Below are 20,205 nucleotides of genomic sequence, written 5' to 3' on the forward strand. Positions count from 1 at the left end.
AGGTGTTAACTGATATCGGAGATGGGGTCGCTAAGCCCTCTATAAACTTATGCATTAAAGAAAATGCCCATATACTACACTTTAGATTAGGGGTGGGGAACCTTTTTTCTGCCGAGGGCCATTTTGATATATATAACATTATTCGCAAGCCCGTCCTGGCCACGCCCCCTCCATGTGACATCACATAAGGGCGGGGCCACAATCGTTGGTGATTACAGCAATGCCTGGAGCATCCTGAGGATGCTCTGGGGAGCTGTAAGGGCAGTGGTAAGATCATCTGAAGCTTCCCAAGGACACTCCAGGTGGCACTGATTCATAGATTCTGGCTGCAGGGTGCCATTCTAGTCACCCTACTAGCCAGATGAGGCTAGCACAAAAAGCTCTGAGGGCCAGACCAAATAATCCCGCGGGCCTTATACGGCCCCCAGGCCTGAGGTTCCCCATCCCTGCTTTAGATGGTATTATGTTCCAACCAAACTCAACAACATGGTTAGAAATACATCCTATTAATGTATACAAGAATTACAGACAAAGAGGATCTTTCCGGTATGTCTGGCAGACCTGTCTCGATTTCAGAAATTGTGGACAAAATGCAGAAGTCTGATTTCTTCTATAGCTTGCGGTACTATTCTACCAAACCAAACATTTATTTTACTTCCCTTGCCGATTCCAGGTGTCCCCCAACAGCTAGAAACTGATCAGACATATTTGTAGCTTTGCTACATGGCAGATTGCTGCACTGTGGTAAAAGACAAGTCCCTCCACTTTATCTAAATTCGAATTTGGCAAATAAACTAAATGGAATATATAACCAGTATCTTGATGAACTACTCCAATGCCTTTTAAAAAGATTGGGCTCCCAGGGTCTATATTTACATTCAGCCCTTGCTCAAACTATTATCTTATGATTTACCATTAGTAGCCCTCTCTGTCTCACTCAAATGTGTAAGTACTGCCATTTTTCTTGGACCTCACCACAGTGGAGACACCTTTACCCTTGCTCAATCCTTGACCTTCCCCCGACCTTCTAATTAACTAAAATTTACATAATTGCCAGCCTCCTTTTTTTATTTTCTACTTAAGTTCCTATTCTTGTTTATAAGACATCTGAGTAAAGCTTGTTTATTTGATATTTGTTTTTTTTACATTTGGATCACTGTTGGTCAGCCGTGTCATGTACTTTGCAGTGTCATTGTGTGTCATTGTGTATCAGTATTGTATTGCAATCCAATTTCATTTCAGTAAACCAGAGGTTCCCAATCTCCACCATTACAGTCCATATTTTAAGGATATCCATGCTTCAGCATAGGTGACTTAGTTAGTACCTCAGTCATTATTTAGTAACTCAAGCATAGATATCCTTAAAACCTGTACTGTAATGGCAGAGTCTGGGAACCTCTGCTGTAAACTGTTCTGAATAAAGAAATATTTGTGTCATTGTTAATGTGTGTATGTGCAACATTTATTTAGCAAAATAAAAGCAAAAAACAAAGCATATAGAGGTTGATCACAAGTCCTACACAGAAACGTGCAGTCAGGGGAGGCAGAGCCTCTCCTCATACTCCCTCCTCTATCATACTCCCTGTCATGCTCCAGAGTTTTGATATAAAAACAATGTTTTTTATACATGTGTGCCGCCCCAGCCATTGACCGAACCGCACAACTCCTACGTAATTGCTTCCACATTACTTGTATGGAAATAAATGCGTACAATGGCCTGTATGCAAGAGTTGTACGCATCTTTGTGAGCAAACTGCCAATATTGTACACTTATATTGATACCACCTTCACCATCAGTGCACACTTACACCAGCCGTCTCCTTTGTGCAAAAGATCTGCCTGAAAATAGATGTGTTTACGCTTCCGGCCAACTCTGCATAGCCTGCAGTTCTGATGATGTGCCTTCAGTAAACATTGCCCTGTGAGAACGCGTCTTTACAGTCCAATTACGCCCCTGTAGTCGCAAGTGCAGATCTGAAACAGGTACAGCTCTGCATCACTAGCACTTATGTTTGGTTCCACAGCATGCACAGATATACTCTGCAAATGGATCTGCTCCTTAATATCCAGAAAAACATATGGGCTTGCAAAAGACTAAGACAAACAGGACTTGTATAGTAAATTCTCCCTTAAATGATGGAGATGGTGGAAACTTCTAATAATAAAATGGAGCAAACATACAATTAACTATTATGTTTTATTAAGTAGACTTGATTTTTGAAGTAGCAGATTTTTTTTTAGGTATAACAAACCTTCATGTTTTTTTCAATTACTTAGGTTCAGATTGTTTCATGAATACAGGACTACATATTTTCAGTGTGTCAGGGTGGGTACCCTGTGGAATCTATGGACCTCGAAGAAAAGGAGTTATCTAGGTAAGTCTACCATAACTAATTTTCTTCTTCTTCCATGGGGATGTCCCAAAGAAGGGTGGGAGACGCTCCTGAGCAGAAAGGAGAACTCGTCACCCAAAGGAAGTATCCTGAGAGGCAAAAGTATCAAAGGCATAAAACCTAAGAAAAGTGTGGACAAAAGACCACATGGCTGCCTTACACAACTGTTCAGTGGAGGCACCACGACTAATTGCCCTCGATGGCCCTACAGACTGAGTGGAATGTGCTGTCACTGTGCTTGGGACAGAAATATTAGCCTGTGTGTACACCTGAGAGATAGTCATGCGTAGCCATCTCACCAGAGTCTGCTTATTAGCTGGCCATCCTCGTTTCTGAAAATCCTAATATACAAAAAGAGCATCTGATTTTCTAACAGAGTTTGTACGCTCCACTTAGATAAGGAGAGCACGAACTACATCCAGGGAGGCTTCACCTACAGAGAGGTCTGGAGCCTGAAAAGCTGGAACAACAATTTCTACATTCACATGAAAACGGGATACTACCTTAGGAAGATAACCCTCCCTTGTTAAAAGAACAGCTCTATCCTGGTGAAAAATTAAAAATAGGGAGCGACAAGAGAGCGCTGCCAAATCAGAGACTCTGCAAGCAGAAGAAACAGGAGGAAGAAAAAGTGTCTTTGCTGTTAACCACTTCAAATCCACAGAGTCCAAATGTTCAAATGGGGAAGTTTGTAGTCCCTTAAGAACCAATGACAAATCCCATGGTGCTACCGGTGGAACAAAATGGAGGCTGAATTCGCAAAACTCCTTGGAAAGAAATTCTAACATCTGGTAATGAAGCAATCTTCTTCTGAAACCAGACTGACATTGCAGAAACCTGCACTCTCAAAGTGGCCAGGCGTAGACCTTTGACTAATCCTGCCTGAAGAAAAGCCAGTACCCTGGAAAACCTGAATATCTTAGGATCATACTTCGTATGGGAACACCATTGACCAAAAGAATACCAAACTCTGTAATAGATGCGGGCAGAGGAAGGCTTCCATGCCCTAATCATCGTTTGAATTACAGAAGTGGAAAAACCTTTCGCTCTTAGAATGGAAGATTCAAGAGCCATGCCGTCAAAGCCAGACGGGGTAAGTCCGGATGCCAGCAGGGACCCTGCGTTAGCAGATCCTGCCATAGAGGAAGAGGGTATGGAATGTCTATGGACATATTCTGGATGTCGGTGAACCAATGATGCCTGGGCCAAGCCGAAGCCACTACTATTACTGTTCCGCCTTCCTGCTTGAATTTTCTAAGAACTCTTGGGAGTACAGAAATTGGAGGAAAGAGATACACCAACTTGAAATCCCATCTCACTGCCAGTGCTTCCACGAAGGCTGCTGATGGGTCTCTGGACCTGGACCCATACCTGGGGACCTTGTGGTTGTGGCGTGATGCCATGATATCTATCTCTGGTAGACCCCATTTGTTTACCAGGAGCTGAAACACTCCCGGAAGGAGAGACCACTCTCCAGCGTGTATGTCCTGGCGACTTAGGACGTCTGCTTCCCAATTGAGTACTCCCTGTATGAATATTGCCGAGATGGCCGGAAGATGACGTTCTGCCCAAATCAAAACATTTGTCACTTCATTCATGGCTTGTGCCTCCCTGATGATTGAGGTAGGCCACTGTAGTCGCATTGTCGGACTGGATTTGAATTGATAAGACTTCTTTTGTGTATCAGCTTGCGTATTCGCAATGATAGATCCGCAATCTTGTCCTCTGGCAGAAACACTCTTTGTGCCCGAGAATCCAGAAATGCTCCCAGATGTACCATCTGCTGTGTTGGAGAAAGTGACGATTTCTCCCAATTAATTAATCAGCCGTGCCCTTGTAGGCAGGCTATGGTCATTTGAAGATGGTTTTGTAACATAACCGGAGTCTGTGCCAATATCAGAAGGTCGTCCAGATATGGCAGAATTCTGACTCCCTGATGCCTGAGATAGGCCATCATGAATGCCATTATTTTGGTAAATTCCCGGGGAGCCGTAGATAGGCCAAAGGGTAGAGCCTGAAATTGGTAAGGACAGCAAACCATAAGAATTGTTGGTGGTATGGTATAATAGGAACATGCAGATATGCATTCTGAATATCCAGAGAAACCATGTAATCCCCCGGCTCCATTGCCAAAATAATTGACCGGAGAGTTTCCATACAAAACTTGGGTACATGGATAAACCTGTTGAGGGTTTTTAGATTTAGTACAGGGCGATAAGCCCCATTCGGTTTCTGAACCAGAAACAGATTGGAATAATAACCCCTTCCCTGTTGAGATGCAGGAACCCGGATTATTACCCCCCCCCCCCGCCTGCAGCAGGGAGTGAATGGCTTCCTGAAGGGCCAAGGCCTTGACCGCATCTGATGGAAGATTTGTGCAAAAAAAACTTCTGGTGGGGGATGTCTCCTGAAAGTGAGGGCATACCCCAGAGAGACCACTTCACGGACCCAGGCATCTGTAGTTGTCTGAAGCCAATAATCTGCAAACTGAAAAAGTCGGCCTCCCACCCTGGGATCCCCCAGGAGGAGGCCCGCTCCATCAGGCCGAGGGCTTGTTGTCTGGCTTAGAAGCTGGACGTCTTGCCGGGCCAGACCTCTTAGTTTGTCGGTTAGACTTGCGTAAACTAGTTGGCCTAGAGGAAGGCTGTTCCTTTGCTCATCCCTGAGGACGGAAGAACTGAAAAGAAACCTACCTAGATCTAGTCTTTGACGTAGATGGCAGACCTGCAGATTTTGAAGCCGCCAGAGTAGCCATTATACTATCCAACTCTGCTCCAAAAAGTACTTTTCCAAAGAAAAGTAAGACTTCCAGCGCCCTCTTTGATCCTGTATCAGCTTTCCAAGTTCTTAAACAAAGGGCCCTGCGTGCCACTATTGATGCTGCTAATGCCCTAGAAGCTAAAATTACAGCATCCACTGCAGCATAGCTGTGGGTGACCACCCACAGCTATAGCGAGCAGCCAAAATGATGGTCGCGATGGTCAAGACCATCGCGACCATCGGGCTTGCGACGAGACCCTTGCGGTAGGGTCTCTCGCTGCCGCAAGCCCTGGAGTGCATTTGGCTCTATTAGAGCCAAAAGCACTCCCACTGACATCACTAATGATGTCAGTGGGGCCGGCCCCAGACGGTAGGCGTTCCCATGGGAACGCCTCCGTCTGGGCAGCCACGCCCACCAAAGGGGGTGTGCTGTCAATCACCATCGACAGCACGCCCCCTTTGGTGCGAGACCCATAACGACGACTTGGCCATCGTTATTAGGATCTCGCGCATGCACACGATAGAGCCACCTCCATCGTGCGCATGTGCACTTGGCCAACATCGACCCGCTTGCGAGCGCTCGAGACCGGGTCTGAATCAGGCCCTCTGTTTTGACCACCTTCCGTTGGTGATTAAACATTGGAGCCTTCTTACTATGAGCTGGATCATCATCCTGAATATCTAGGACTGATTTAACTGTCCTTACCAAAGGAGGAACATCCACTGTGGATGGCTGATCCTCCTCCCCAGAGCTAGATCCTGGAAAGGAATCCTGTGCATCATCCGATTCCTCTTATGATGTGTCTGAATCCATATGTTGGGCAGACTGACAAAAAGATAACTTGCGTTTAGGCACTTTGGTCACTACCGGTCTGTTATCAACATCAGATGGTGCCATACTCTGACTAGAATGGCCATAAACATCCTTCCATGAAGATGCATAGGAGGTGCAAACATAGTATACTGTGGACACCCCATCCAAGGAGGCACTGTAGGAGCAGCCATACAATCCACAACCTTCATCATAACCTGGGACAAAGAGGAAACCCAAGATGGTTCTTCTCCCGGGACAGGTAAACTGTATTGGTGAGGTGACTCTTTAGAACAGACAACACGCAAACCATCCATTACGCCCTGAGAGGACACATAAGTTGTACATGCCTTACATTGAACCAGCACAGACTGCTCCCCCTCCTGTTTCACTTTATCTTTTGACATGGTCACTAAAGGCAATAATTGCAATGTTATGTGACAGCCTTCACAAAATCTCAATTGAATGTGAAGTACTCAGAAAGAAACCTCTACCCAAAAGGATGGAAAGAAAAGAGTAATAATTATAGTTGACAGATTTAGAAGTAAAAGACAGTGTCAATCAGCAGCTAGCAAACCGTCACATACAATGCATATGTGATATAATTACAATCGGCTCTAAATCAACTACAGCAAGGCAAAGGAATTGTAGGACATACAGCACCATATACCTTAACAAAGGGAGAGGTATACAGGGAGACTGATCCAGACCCTCCTGAGATCACAGCTACAGGGCGCACTGAGCATGGACCGTGAGCATCTCATATACACGTGGAGGTTAGGCGAAGCAACCCAGACACGCAAAATCATTTGTAGGGACTGCACCTGGGTCAGGGGAGGAGCTGCCGGTGGAGCGCCTACCTCCCCTAGGCTGCGTTAACCAGCCGGGTGCGCTGGCTTCGTGGCAGCAGAAGAGTCTGCTGCTAATCCCCGGAATCAGACGATAAGGCCTCGGCTGGTGTAGTGAGAACACGGACAATCCTGCGCCCTGACAGCAGCGGCTTCAGGTGCGTCTCTGACTCCAGAAGCAAGGACTGCTGCGGATGATTCCTCGTAAGCAAGGAATAGCCTTACCGGACATCTCCAAACATCCGGTGCAGTCCATTTTGCAGCATTGCTGCTAGCTAAGCTCACCCGCGACCCGCCAAAATCACCAGCACAATTACTGATGTTGCAGCCCAGCGGAGGTAGTTGGAGTCGCATTATCTGCGTCTGAGTACAGGCGCTGAGTACTGCTGACTCAACATAACAAAATAAAACAAAAAAAATAAAAGCTTAAGACTGCCAGAGCAGTCCCCCGTTACAAAAGTGCGTCTTGATCCTGCCGCACCAAACGAACAACTGAATTCCTATGGCTAGGGGCGGGGTATATATGGGGAAGGACCCGGGGCATTATGGGGGCAGAAGCTTTAACTGTTTGGTGCCTGGTCTTCCAACCATAATATCCCCACGGTATCCCTGTGGATCCCTATGGACCCCGAAGAAAAAATGGGCAGACGGTGAAACAATCATTCATACACACTATACAATAAATGAGGCCGATCACCCGATTATTGGCAAATCAGCTCAATAATTGTATAGTATACCAAGTTTCACAGTGTAGGTATTAAGGATATCCATGCTTGTGCACAGATGGTATAATCAAACTGACTGAGGTACTAATTAAGTCACCTGTGATTAAACATGGATATTCATACATGCTGGGCTGTCAGGGTGCTTGGAGCACTGAGTTTGGAAAACCATTGTTCTAGAGCAAATGTCACTCCATATTCCAGAAATACACATATTCTTTCTGGAGCAAATGTCACTCCACATGTTTGGGAAATGCACATTCCCTCTGCCAATGTCACTATTATTTACCATTTACACTCTTTATGAACAGTAATTATTTAATTTAGACAACAAAATATCTCTTAAAATCATTTTATTTTCTTGCATACAGCATTAAAAAAAATAAAAAAATATCCCATACTTTTGCTTGTGCTGTACATACAGTATTAATCAATAAGTTAAATAGCACCACTATATAACACAGTGTTGCAGGGGCGTCGGAATGATTTTATGTTGGGGGGGGCACCCCCTAACCCCCTCCCTCCCTTTTACCTGTTGCTGGGCGCAGAGCAGCTGGAGGCAGGGTCGGGATTGGAGAGCGGCTGCAGACGGTCAGGGGTTGTGCCTTATAACAAAAGGCAAGGAACAGAGGAGGTGGTGTAATGGGCTGTCTTTTAACTTAAAGACTGCACATTACACCTCCTCCTCCGTGTGGTGCAGAGGCCTTGCAGCCTACTGCTATAAAGCACAGCCCCTGACAGTCCGTGGAATCTTTCAAATGTTTAAGGGAGTGGGCAACCTTACATTATAAATCATACTTAACTACTTTTGTTATGTCCCCCATTGGGAGAGTTTCCGGAGGGTAGATGCAGGTGACCACTATATAGCAGCATCATGCAGAGAGAGAGGTGCCATAATTATGCCATTTGCTAAGAATTGTGTCATTACGCCTCTGTCCCGCCCATTTCATTACAAAGTGTTGGGATGCAGGAGGAAGACAGTATGGTCTAAATTCTAATTCACACAAACACACTGTCAGCAGCCAATTAAGCTACCATTATCCTTTTGAAGGTTGGGAGGAAACCAGATCACCAGGAGAAACCCAGCCAAAAACACAGGCAGTGTATACAAACTACACGGAGGTAGGGCCCTAATCAGTTTTGAACCCATGGCACTAATGTTGTAAGGCAATAACGCTAATTGCTGAGCCATTATGCTGCCAAAAACTTCTGTTATATATCCGTTTACATCAGTGATGCTACACAAACATGACATATATAAAGTTTTAGAAACATGATAATAATTGCATGGATGTTGAAATACATCGTGTGAAACTGAATTTTGGGAATAGATAAAAGCATAACTTTCTGGCATATTTGCAATATTAGGAGTGGGAACTAGTATTCGGATTGCTTGGCCATAGTAAAGTAGCATTCAGAATGTAGTAAAAATCGATTTTATTCTACAGTATAAAATCACCACGATTTGTTACAACAAAATAGTTGATCCATTGTCCAAACTCTCTAATCTTGTGAATAGAGATTATATAAGCAATTCCAGAATAGGATATTTTACACTGTTTTGCATAATTTTGTCAAAGTGACTCTGTCCTGACCTCTGACCTATCCTCTTCCAAACTCTTAAGCGGTCTGATAAATAGCGCTAAGAACTGTAATTCTGTCACCTCATTTCCCTGCCTGACCTAACCCCACTATTTTTTTGATCTTACTGATTTTGAGCAAGTGTCAGCTGTCTAAATACAGCGAGTTTATGGCGGGCAATTATACAAATCCATATTTACTATATCCCCTCTGTTATCTACTTTACAATTCCTGAATACAATGATTTCCATGATTTTGAGATTTTTGCCAATTTTTTTCTCTTTTAGTTTAAATAGAGATTTAACTGTAATGTCCCTTCAAAAGAAAAATCTTAGGGAGTGACAACTAAATGAATTTTCTTTCCTCTTTCAGAAACAAGATTAAAAAAAAACACAAAGTTAGGAAACAAGAAGTACTGAGCAATGGAATCTATTTTAAGAAAACTCCATCTCCTTACCACAAAAAATTCTATCAGAAGAAACTAGTAACAAGAGAAACTTGGAACTCAGAAAGAAAAAAAAAAAAAATACTACAAAATCCTTATGACACAGTAGCAGTCTTGTGGCTGGGAGAGCTGTTCCGCTACGTGTTATGGTGAATGCTGAGCTCACCTCTTCCTGCTGAGTCACATCTCTGCTACCTGTGCAAGAAGACTGATACTAACAGCGATACTGCCAACATAAAGGTTACTTACAACAATAGGCAACTGATGGAAATTGTGAGAGAGAATTGGAATATCCTTTGGTTTCATGCAGCTTTGTCCCAGTAAAGGAAAATCAAGAACACAATTTAATTTGGCCTGTTATATTAAATAGATGTTTAATTAAACATTATACATGGGTATTATATAAAATTACACGTGTGGCATTATGGTAAGTATGTGGTAAAGATATTGCCCTTTTGTGAATGTCAGTCTGCTCAGGGGATGTGTTAGTGTGTATTTGTAATTGCCAGTGCAGTTCACATAAAAGTTGTGGCAAGTCAGCTTTACCTTTTAAATGAAATAAGATTTAAGTGCTACACAACTCTCCGAACCAGTCAAATTTTACATATGCCCGAGATACTGCAAAGAAATGCATAAGAAAAAAATAAAGTTGTCTGAATGTTACAAGTCACAAATATAACCGTACTAATTCAGCCTCTACACATATGTAAGAGATCATCAGTTTAACAAATAGTAATGTCAACAAGGCAAAAGTAAGGAGGAAGTTGTCACTGAATGATGTGTTAAATACAGTAGTAGGTTGGAAATCCATAAAATATAAAGGAATTAAAGTAGAACATTGTTTAAACACTACCTCTGCATTCTTGTTTCATTGTCGTTTTTGGTGCACTCTTCCTCTGTATTGTGCTCTGCCTGATCTATATCGTCAGTATCAGCAGCTTCCTCTGGTTCATCCTCTATTCTTAAGGGCACTATCTCTTCCGTTGGTTCTTGACCATTTTCATCCCAAACTAATTTCCTCTTAACTGGGATGGTAGGGGGACCTAACACCCCTAAATCCGTATTAGATGCAGTTTTCACTTTTTTTGGTTGCTGGTGTATTTTTTCATTCTTTGAAGATGTTTGTAACCTATGAAAACAAAGCACAATTAATAATTAGAAGTAAAGTACACTACACGTGTGCTCCTATCACTTGGGGTGCAACCAAGACCAACATGCTTAGCGTGCTCAACAATGTATTACTGCATTCTCTACCTGTTGTGCTGGGCTCAGTTAAAAATTACACATCATCTGACCCATACCAAATTATTCTAAGAAAGACTTTACTCGAATCTATCTACAAGACATAGAGAAGAAAAAAAAGGTTTAACCTACGCGTTCTAAGCAAAAACAGACTGTGGGGCGGACGCTGAGCTGAATACAATGTCAGTCGTTGCCATATCGTGTGCACGGGACTAAATGATTTAGGTTCCCCAAATGCTCAGTTATGTGCATCACTGTGGTTAGGCCATCACCATCCGTATGCTTGGTTTCATACCAGTCATCACTATTAGTGCGCACTTGCAAAAGACCTTCCCTTGGTGCAAAAGTTATAGGTCTGAAAGCAGGCATAACTCTGCATAATCTGCTTACCTGCAAATATCCTGTTGCATAAGTTGCATAAGAGTCAGCATTGCCCATAAGGGTATATGCTTGGTGTGAAAACAAACTAAATTTGTCTGCAAAACTGACTGGCGTTTAACTGTGCATTAGCACCTGTATGATTAGCAGTTGATAATCTTGTACAACCTGTCAGTTTTTATTATTTCATATTTTTTACCAAATCTGCATTTTGAAGATGGAGACTAGTGGTGCAGTGTTCCTGTGTAACTCGGGACACATCATAAATAGGTCCAAAAAATATTTTCTATCACCGTTGTATCGATAGAAAACAGGACTTTTGGGGGCCATTTGATAAATAGACCCATAGACTTTGAATTGTTGTTTTAGAGAATGGCTGGTAGGTCATACATACGATGCAAGAAGTATCCATGCTTTCATGCTGTTGTCTCCATATGCTCACCTTACTAACTAGGTGTCATTGAAATTGTGATTTATCAGATCACACGATCCGTTTCCAATCATTGACTGTCCAACTGGAGGTGTCTCACCCTATTTGCAACAGATAGCAATGGCATATGTTCATGTGAAGCCATCTGAATTGGTCCCTGATTCAGATAATATGTAATTTGATGCACTGTGGCCAGTCTATGGTACTGAACAAGTCTGCCCACTCTCCGTTCCACTTGAGCATCCAGCTTTTTGTCTGCTGGTCCACTCTGTGTACACCTTTTAACTACTGCTACCCTCTAATTATTAACCAGTGCAGCTGTTTTGCTAATGCTCGCACCGCTGCTGGGAACGCCAAAAATCATTCCATGTTCAAAGTCCCTCAGGTCTCGTCATTTACACGAGTGATACACGTCATACATGTCTGCATACTTTCACTTCTCCGTTCTAATACAGTTTCAGATACCCTACGTAAGCCTTATCTACGGAATAGCTACTTTGCATAAAATCTCGGGTTGGTCATAATACTTGGCCACTCAGTGTATATTCACTATATTAAGTATCCTATTTTAAAGTAATTTAGTATGTATATTGGGATTACAGTGTTTTAAGTTACTGTAACTGATTCCTCACAAACCCTCACACTTCAATGAAAGCAAGTAAAGTCATAACCACTGGTAACTCCGGGAGTACATAAAAACGTACCCAGCCAGATCGAGAGCTTTTAGATTGCTGCTCATATCTTCCGCACTGCTGGAGGTTGAAGACACATCCCAAAATCTGTTGTTGGTAGAAAGTATCTGATTGAGGTGTTCTCGGGAGAAGTGAGTTCCCTGGGCACGATGTCTATAATACTCGGCTTTTTCACGTCGTTCCTTCACCTGGTCAAGAGTGGGCAAATATTTTGTATCATAATTTAAATAATCGTGATGCTGGTGCACTTTTTAAATGAAAATAAAAGTGATATCTTTAATAATTCACAGTTAGGAAATAATTGTAAAATTTCACTAAAATGCCTTCTTCTGGCATCTTACAATAGCATGTCACATATATATATAAATAAAAAGTATAGAACATTCAACCATATGGACTGTAAAAAATATGAGATATGGTAAGAACTTACCCTTGTTATCTCTATTTCTACGAAGTCCATAGGGTTCCACAGGATACCTTGGGGTATAGGTGTGACGTCAGTCGCAGGGCACCAAAGAGTTAAGCTTTCAGCCTCCCAGGATGCACTGGGTCCCCCTCCTATACCCCGCCCCCGAGCCAAGGCACCTCAGTTAGTTACCAAGCCATAGGCCGGAGGAGGAGAAGGAAGAGAGAGAACAAAGATCTGGACACATACAAGAATCACATTCTCACCAGAGGGAGACGGAAAACCGGTGACCAGAGCAAAGCCCATCTGCAGCACAGGTGCGACACGGCGGGAGTCCTGTGGAACCCTATGGACTTCGTAGAAATAGAGATAACAAGGGTAGTTCTTACCATATCTCATATTTTCTACTTCAGGGTCCATAGGGTATCCACAGGATACCTTGGGGATGTCCCAAAGCAGTATCCTTTAAGGGTGGGGACGCTCCTGTGCTGAAAGGAAGCATCCTGAGAGGCGAAGGTGTCAAACCTGTAATACCTCACGAAGGTATGGACAGAGGACCACGTAGCAGCCTTGCAGATCTGGACTGCAGAGGCACCACGTCGAGCTGCCCACGAAGGACCCACAGACCTAGTGGAATGAGCCTTCACAGAAGGAGGAACTGGCAGGCCTTCATGAAGATAAGCTTCAGAAATAGCCATACGGATCCAGGCTGCCAAAGTTTGCTTTGAAGCAGGCCAACCCTTTTTACGGAAGCCATAGAGGACAAACAAAGCGTCCGACTTCCTAAACGAAGAAGTGCGGTCAACATAAGTCCTTAAGGCCCGCACTACATCCAAAGAGGCCTCACCCACGGAAAGACCCGGTGAGTTAAAGGCCGGAACAACGATTTCCTCGTTGACATGAAACTGGGAAACAACTTTGGGAAGAAACTCGGGCCGAGTGCGGAGCACTGCCCTGTTCCCATGAAAAACCAAGAAAGGGGGTCTACAAGAAAGAGCCCCTAACTCAGAAACACGTCTGGCCGAAGCAATAGCCAGAAGGAAAACAGTCTTAGCTGTTAGCCATTTAAGATCCACTGAGCCCAGTGGTTCAAACGGCGGTCCTTGGAGAGCCCTCAGGACCACAGCCAAATCCCAAGGCGCCACAGGTGGAACAAAGGGCGGCTGAATGCGGACAACACCTTGCATAAAGGTGCGCACATCCGGGATTGTAGCAATCCTACGGTGAAACCAGACAGACAGGGCCGAAACCTGTACCTTCAAAGAAGCAAGGCGAAGCCCATGATCTAGTCCCGCTTGCAGGAAGGCGAGTATCCGAGACAGACGAAACTCCCGCGGTGCATAACCTCTCGGTCGACACCACTGGAAGAACGTATGCCACACGCGACGGTATATCCTCGCGGAAGACGGTTTCCGAGCTCGCAACATGGTACGCACCACAGAGCTGGAAAACCCCGGGACCTCAGCATGGCCGTCTCAACAGCCACGCCGTCAAAGACAGCCGAGTCAGGTCCGGGTGACGACAAGGACCCTGAGACAAGAGGTCCGGTCGTAGCGGCAACCGCAGAGGACTGTCCACGGACAGACCCTGAAGGTCTGAGAACCAGTGCCGTCTGGGCCACGCGGGAGCTATCAACAGGAGCGTCCCTCCTTCCTGTTTGAATTTCCGGATTACCCGTGGAAGAAGGGATACCGGAGGGAACAGATATGCGAACCGGAACGTCCACCGGACGGACAGAGCATCCACCAGAGACGCCCCTTTCGTCTCTTGTGCGAGACCCGTACACCGGCAACTTGTTGTTGTGCCGGGACGCCATTAGGTCGATCTCTGGAAGACCCCATCTGTCCACCAGTAGTTGAAAAACGTCCGGGTGCAGGGACCATTCCCCCGGATGAACGTCCTGGCGACTTAGAAAGTCTGCCTCCCAATTGAGCACTCCCGGGATGAAGACCGCTGATATGGCCGGAAGATTGCGCTCCGCCCAAACCAAGATCCGAGACACCTCTACGAGAGCCGCCCGGCTTCGGGTTCCTCCTTGCCTGTTTATGTAGGCCACGGTGGTAGCGTTGTCCGACTGGACCTGTACCGGGTGACCCTGGAGAAACCGATGTGCCTGCTGGAGAGCATTGAAGACCGCACGGAGTTCCAAAATATTGGTTGGAAGCTCCGCTTCTGTCGGAGTCCACCTGCCCTGGAACAGATGTGGACCCGAAACTGCTCCCCAGCCCCAAAGACTGGCGTCCGTAGTCAACAGGACCCAATTTGGAATCCAGAACTGACGTCCCTCGCTGAGGTGGGTCGTCTGTAACCACCAAGCAAGGGACAGGCGAACCTCCGGGGTGAACACAATCGTCTGGGACTTCAGAGACTGAGGCAGCCCGTTCCACTTTGACAGGATCAGGTGCTGCAGAGGTCTGGAGTGAAACTGGGCATATTCCACCATGTCGAACACCGACACCATGGAGCCCAGTAACCTCATCGCCGAGTGTAGAGACACCTGGCGGCTGTGCAGACAACTGCGCACCCTTGACTGCAAAGCAGAGATCTTTTCCTCCGTCACGAAGATCTTTTGCTGTCCCGAGTGCAATAAGGCTCCAAGATGCAGAATCCTCCGAGACGGGATTAGAGTGGACTTCTGCCAGTTGATTAGCCAGCCGTGCCGTTGCAGCAGGGCAATGGTCAGGTCTAAGTGGCGTAACAGGAGCTCTGGAGATCCCGCCACCAATAACAGGTCGTCCAAGTACGGCAACATGCGGACTCCCTGCAGCCGCAGAGAAGCCGCCATGACCGCCATCACCTTGGTGAAGACACGTGGTGCTGTCGCCAGGCCAAAAGGTAACGCCCGAAACTGGAAGTGGTCGCTGCGGATTGCAAACCTGAGGAACTGTTGATGGCGCAAAAGAATTGGGACATGCAGGTAAGCGTCCTGTATGTCCAATGACACCATGTAGTACCCCGGTTCCAGCGCCAGAATGATGGACCGTAGGGTCTCCATCCGAAACTTCGGTACCCGCAAAGACTTGTTGAGTGCTTTGAGGTTGAGAATCGGACGATACGACCCATTGGGTTTCTGTACCAAAAAAAGATTTGAATAGAAACCCTGGCCCCTCTGGGAGAATGGAACAGGCACTATAACTCCAGCCTGGAGCATAGTGTGCAAGACCTTCCGCAGCTCCGTAGCCTTGTTCCGGTCTGATGGTAGACCCGTGGTGAAGAATCGAGCCGGGGGTCTGTGCCGGAAGGAGAGGGCGTACCCGTGGGAGACCACCTCCAGAACCCAAGTGTCTGTCGTAGTGACCGACCAACACTGGGCGAACTGCAGCAGGCGGCCTCCCACCCTGGGATCCCCCAAAGGGAGGCCCGGACCGTCAGGCCGCAGGCTTGTCATCTGGCTTGGGGGCCGGACGTCTGGTACTCCATGCCTGCTTCCGGGGCTTGACCGATTTCCTAGGGCCAGCCTGACGAGGAAACGACTGTGGTTTGGGCCTGCCCTGGGCCCTAGATGACCGAAAGGGCGATGGTCCTGAACCAGAAGGAGCAGCGGCCGACGGGAGACAAGCCGATTTGGCTGCCGCCAGCGTGGCCACAATCTTATCCAGATCCGGACCGAAGAGAACTTCTCCGGTAAACGGCAAGGCTTCCAGACCCTTCTTGGAATCTGCGTCCGTCTTCCAGGATCGCAGCCACAAGGTGCGACGAGCAGCTGCCGCTGCTGAAGAAATTCTAGACACCAGAGTACTAATGTCTAGAGCCGCCTCGTTGATGTAAGTGGCCGAATCACGGAGATTGCCAATCAACTCCGCCTGTTCGGCCGGACAGTCGGAATCAAAAGAAGCCTCTAATGAATCCGCCCAGCGCTCCATCGCTCTGGCAACCCAGCAAATGGCCATAGCCGGCCGTGCTGCCCCCCCCGCAAGGGAATAAGCGGACTTCAGGCAGATTTCCACCTTGCGGTCCGTAGCATCCTTAAGGGAGGACATGGATGGCATCGGCAATGTGGCACTACGGACAAGACGGGTCACGTGAGAATCCACCTGTGGAGGGGATTCCCACTTAGCAAAATAATTATCCACGAACGGATAAGCCACCGCCAGGCGTCTCTGCGGCTGGTATCTTTTGCCAGGCTGTTTCCACGCCTCCTCTAAATGGTCCACCAACTGACCCGAAAGAGGAAAGACTGTGGCATCGCCCTTCACATCTTTGAAAAAGGCATATTTAGACTTAGCCGCTGGGGGAACTTCGTCCTCAATCACCAAGGCTGTGCGGACCGCCCGAATAAGTCCAGGAATATATACTTTGGACTTAGCATCAGCGTCCTTAGTATGGAGAGGTTCCTGATCGTAAGGATCCAGAATCTCCCCATCATCAGACGTCCCTTCGTCATCCTCATAAGGAGCGGACAGAGACGCCACCGGCCGTTTATGAGGCCGCATCACAGACTCCCCTTGCAATACATCCGACAAGTGCTGTACAGAACTCGTCAGGGAGTTAACCCACGCTGGCTCCTGAGAAACCGGGAGCGGGGAAATAGGAAGACTGTGGGGTACCACCAATTGTCGTGGGAAACCCTGCATGGGTGACGACACCACAGACTGCTGGGACAAACCCATCGGAGTAAACGCGGGCTGCGGAGCTAACTGGCCCACTAAAGCTGTTAGCGCCTGAGCGAAACAAGCCCAGGGCGGCTCCTGTACCGATGCTGTAACCGTAAGAGGCCGCGCCATGGACAAACACTGCCGGCAAAGGCCCTCCGCGCTACCCTCCCCCTCTGCTAACGGTACTTTACACGTGGTACACTGTAGCCGGAGGGGAAAATCACTTTCAGACATGCTGGCACCACGTATGTGACCCCTCTCACCAATTATATATTAAATAGGCGAGAGACCACCCTGCAGCACCGCAAGGGCTTAGCAGAAAGAACAGGGACAGTAATAAAGCTGACAGTTTAGAGAAGAAAAGTTACAGGCAGCGCTAGCACAGTCACATACAATGCAAAGAAAATCAATTCCTGCACTAACAGCGCTGATCACTCAACTACACAGACACAGGGCCTGGTAGGACACAGCGCTGCATACACAGACCTAACCACAGCGGAGGAGAGGTATGCGGGGGGACCCAGACCACGATGCTTCCGTCCAGTGCTTCCAGCAGCGTTCACCATGCGTTGGAGAAGATGGCCGCCGAGGAGCAGAGAGGAGGCTGGCCTGGGCGAGGAGCGCTGACACAGGGCCAGTCAGCACAGTGCAGAGAGGGCTGTGTGCAGCGGGGGAGGCGCCGGCTGTGAGACAGGGAAGGCGCGCTCCCCTGGCATGCATTTAACCCCTGGGACGCCGCAGCGCTACCGCTCTGCTGCGGTCCGCTGTCCCAGGGGGTAGTGGAAGCGCAGGTTGGTCGCCTGGCTCCACGCTGCAGCCAGTCCCCAGGGAGCCCCCTGCCTGGGGACTTAGGACCATGTGATCAGCGGGGACCCACCGCGGGACCCCGCTGCTTACCTCTGTCCCCCTTGAATCCGGCCATGGTCCGGAACATCTGGGGTCACCGCTAGCTGTGATCCGGGGATGCTGGTGGACATCTGGGATCAGTACCGGCGTTCTGGTACCGGCGGGGTGTAGGGAAGACAGCATGGACGTCAGGACTGACTGTCCATGCTGTTCATCCAGATGTGCAGCCACAGCTGCATGAAGAAAAAGCTTCAGGGGCTCTTCTAGCCCCCACTCCAACAGGTGCACCCGACTCCGGCCGGGCACCAAACTAAACTGAGGTGCCTTGGCTCGGGGGCGGGGTATAGGAGGGGGACCCAGTGCATCCTGGGAGGCTGAAAGCTTAACTCTTTGGTGCCCTGCGACTGACGTCACACCTATACCCCAAGGTATCCTGTGGATACCCTATGGACCCTGAAGTAGAAACACAAACATGGGAGGAGAATGCAGACAAATGCACAAGGGATGAAATCATTTGATGGGTTGGCACAAGTACATACAAGAATTTGAAGGTATTTAGAATAAAAAAGTAAAAAACAATCAATTGTCATGAATCTCAGGCTCAGATGGAGTCCTGCTTGTAGCATTTTATATACCATCTCACATCTATAAAATGGCAATACCCTTTATTTGATTTTCATGATGAAAATGTGATAGTTGAAAAAAATCTAGATATTGTAATAGTTAAAGCAGTGCTGGACAAGTTTAATATGTGACTGGCAGAGACAAAGTGCCATGTACAAAAATGTAACACTGCTCACGTTATTATTTGAAAATGTAAAACTTGCAATTTCATATGAATTTCAACAATAGTCAGACACATGCTAAAGAAGACATATTACATATAAAATCATTTTGAAGAAAATTAGTCATGTATGGTATGCTTTTTCCACAGTTTGATAATGATACTGTATCTGTGGTTCAGTGGGCACATACCTTTCTCCACAAGAGAACATCACAGATTCATTTGCTGATATTACCACCTGTGTCAACCACAGTATAAAGTGCTAAATTACTTTGGCCCCGGGAATTACAGACCTAGCTAAGTAGTCAAAGCCTGATGTCAGTGTCATTTTCTGCTGCAGGAAACAATGAAGTTATCGTTTTTGTGTTGGACAGATGAATAGAGTAGACACCTACAGATGTATCCTCATACACCTATCCTCAAAACGCAACATTAGGCGCTCCGTCATGAGTAGCGATTCTCATACCTTGTCCTGAACTTTTGATTCCCTAATAGTGTACTAAATACTGTATTTAGGATTAGTATATTTTTGCTTTAAAGGAATTAGCATAAAGTGGCAGATTAAGCATAACTATGAGTGAAACCCTCTGCCTTTTACGTTTAAGCACAGATTAAATTAGCAATTCTCTATAGTCTGATAAAGGCCTTTACGGGCATATTAATTAACTATTTAAGAGATGCTGACTACAAATTACAGTAGCTACTCTAAGTAACTTACTTAAACATTAAGGGCCTGACTGTGAGACGGACACAAAGCGGTTGCAAGTGCAGAAATCCACAGCAGCCAGATAAATGTATTTATGCGAATGAGAGTATCCATCTATCTATGCAAGTATATGCCTGTTTTCATGCATTGGGTTGCACCGCCCATTATTGTTCCAGCTGCAACCATCATAATTAGTATCGGCATTTACACCCACGCCATGCAGGCCAGTGGCTTCAATCATGACATCAGTAGCAGTAGTACACAATACGATTTTACCAGATGTGCAGCCGCAATGTGCAGTATAAGGGACGTAATGGAGCTCCTGCACATGCCCAGTAGCAGAAGTTTTTTCCTGCCAAGTGTGTGCGTCTGAGTACCCAATCAGCACACCGGACCAGAGAGACTAGAGAGCAGCTGCCAGCAAGAAGAGAGGTCCCAACATGAGGAGGGAGAAAGGGTGCTTAGAAAGCTCAGTTTTGTCAGTAACTCAGAGGTTCCCAAACTCCACCATTATAATCCACAATTTAAGGATATCCCTGCTTGAGCACAGCTGACTTAATTAGTAC

General features: G+C 46.5%; 1 protein-coding gene across 2 annotated transcripts in view; it reads right to left on the reverse strand.

The window, feature by feature from the left end:
• Positions 1 to 20,205, reverse strand: part of SAXO6 (stabilizer of axonemal microtubules 6) — a 67,035-nt gene that overhangs the window by 18,017 nt on the left and 28,813 nt on the right. For both annotated transcript variants that reach the window (XM_088452456.1, XM_088452455.1), the window contains 2 exons: positions 12,315 to 12,490; positions 10,414 to 10,689 (listed from right to left, as the gene is read on the reverse strand). In XM_088452456.1, the coding sequence (XP_088308582.1) occupies positions 10,414 to 10,689; positions 12,315 to 12,490 (452 nt within the window). The remainder of the gene's footprint in view (positions 1 to 10,413; positions 10,690 to 12,314; positions 12,491 to 20,205) is intronic.

Source organism: Taudactylus pleione, unplaced genomic scaffold (assembly GCF_031769625.1).
Source record: "Taudactylus pleione unplaced genomic scaffold, aTauple2 ptg000038l, whole genome shotgun sequence".
Taxonomy (NCBI): domain Eukaryota; kingdom Metazoa; phylum Chordata; class Amphibia; order Anura; family Myobatrachidae; genus Taudactylus; species Taudactylus pleione.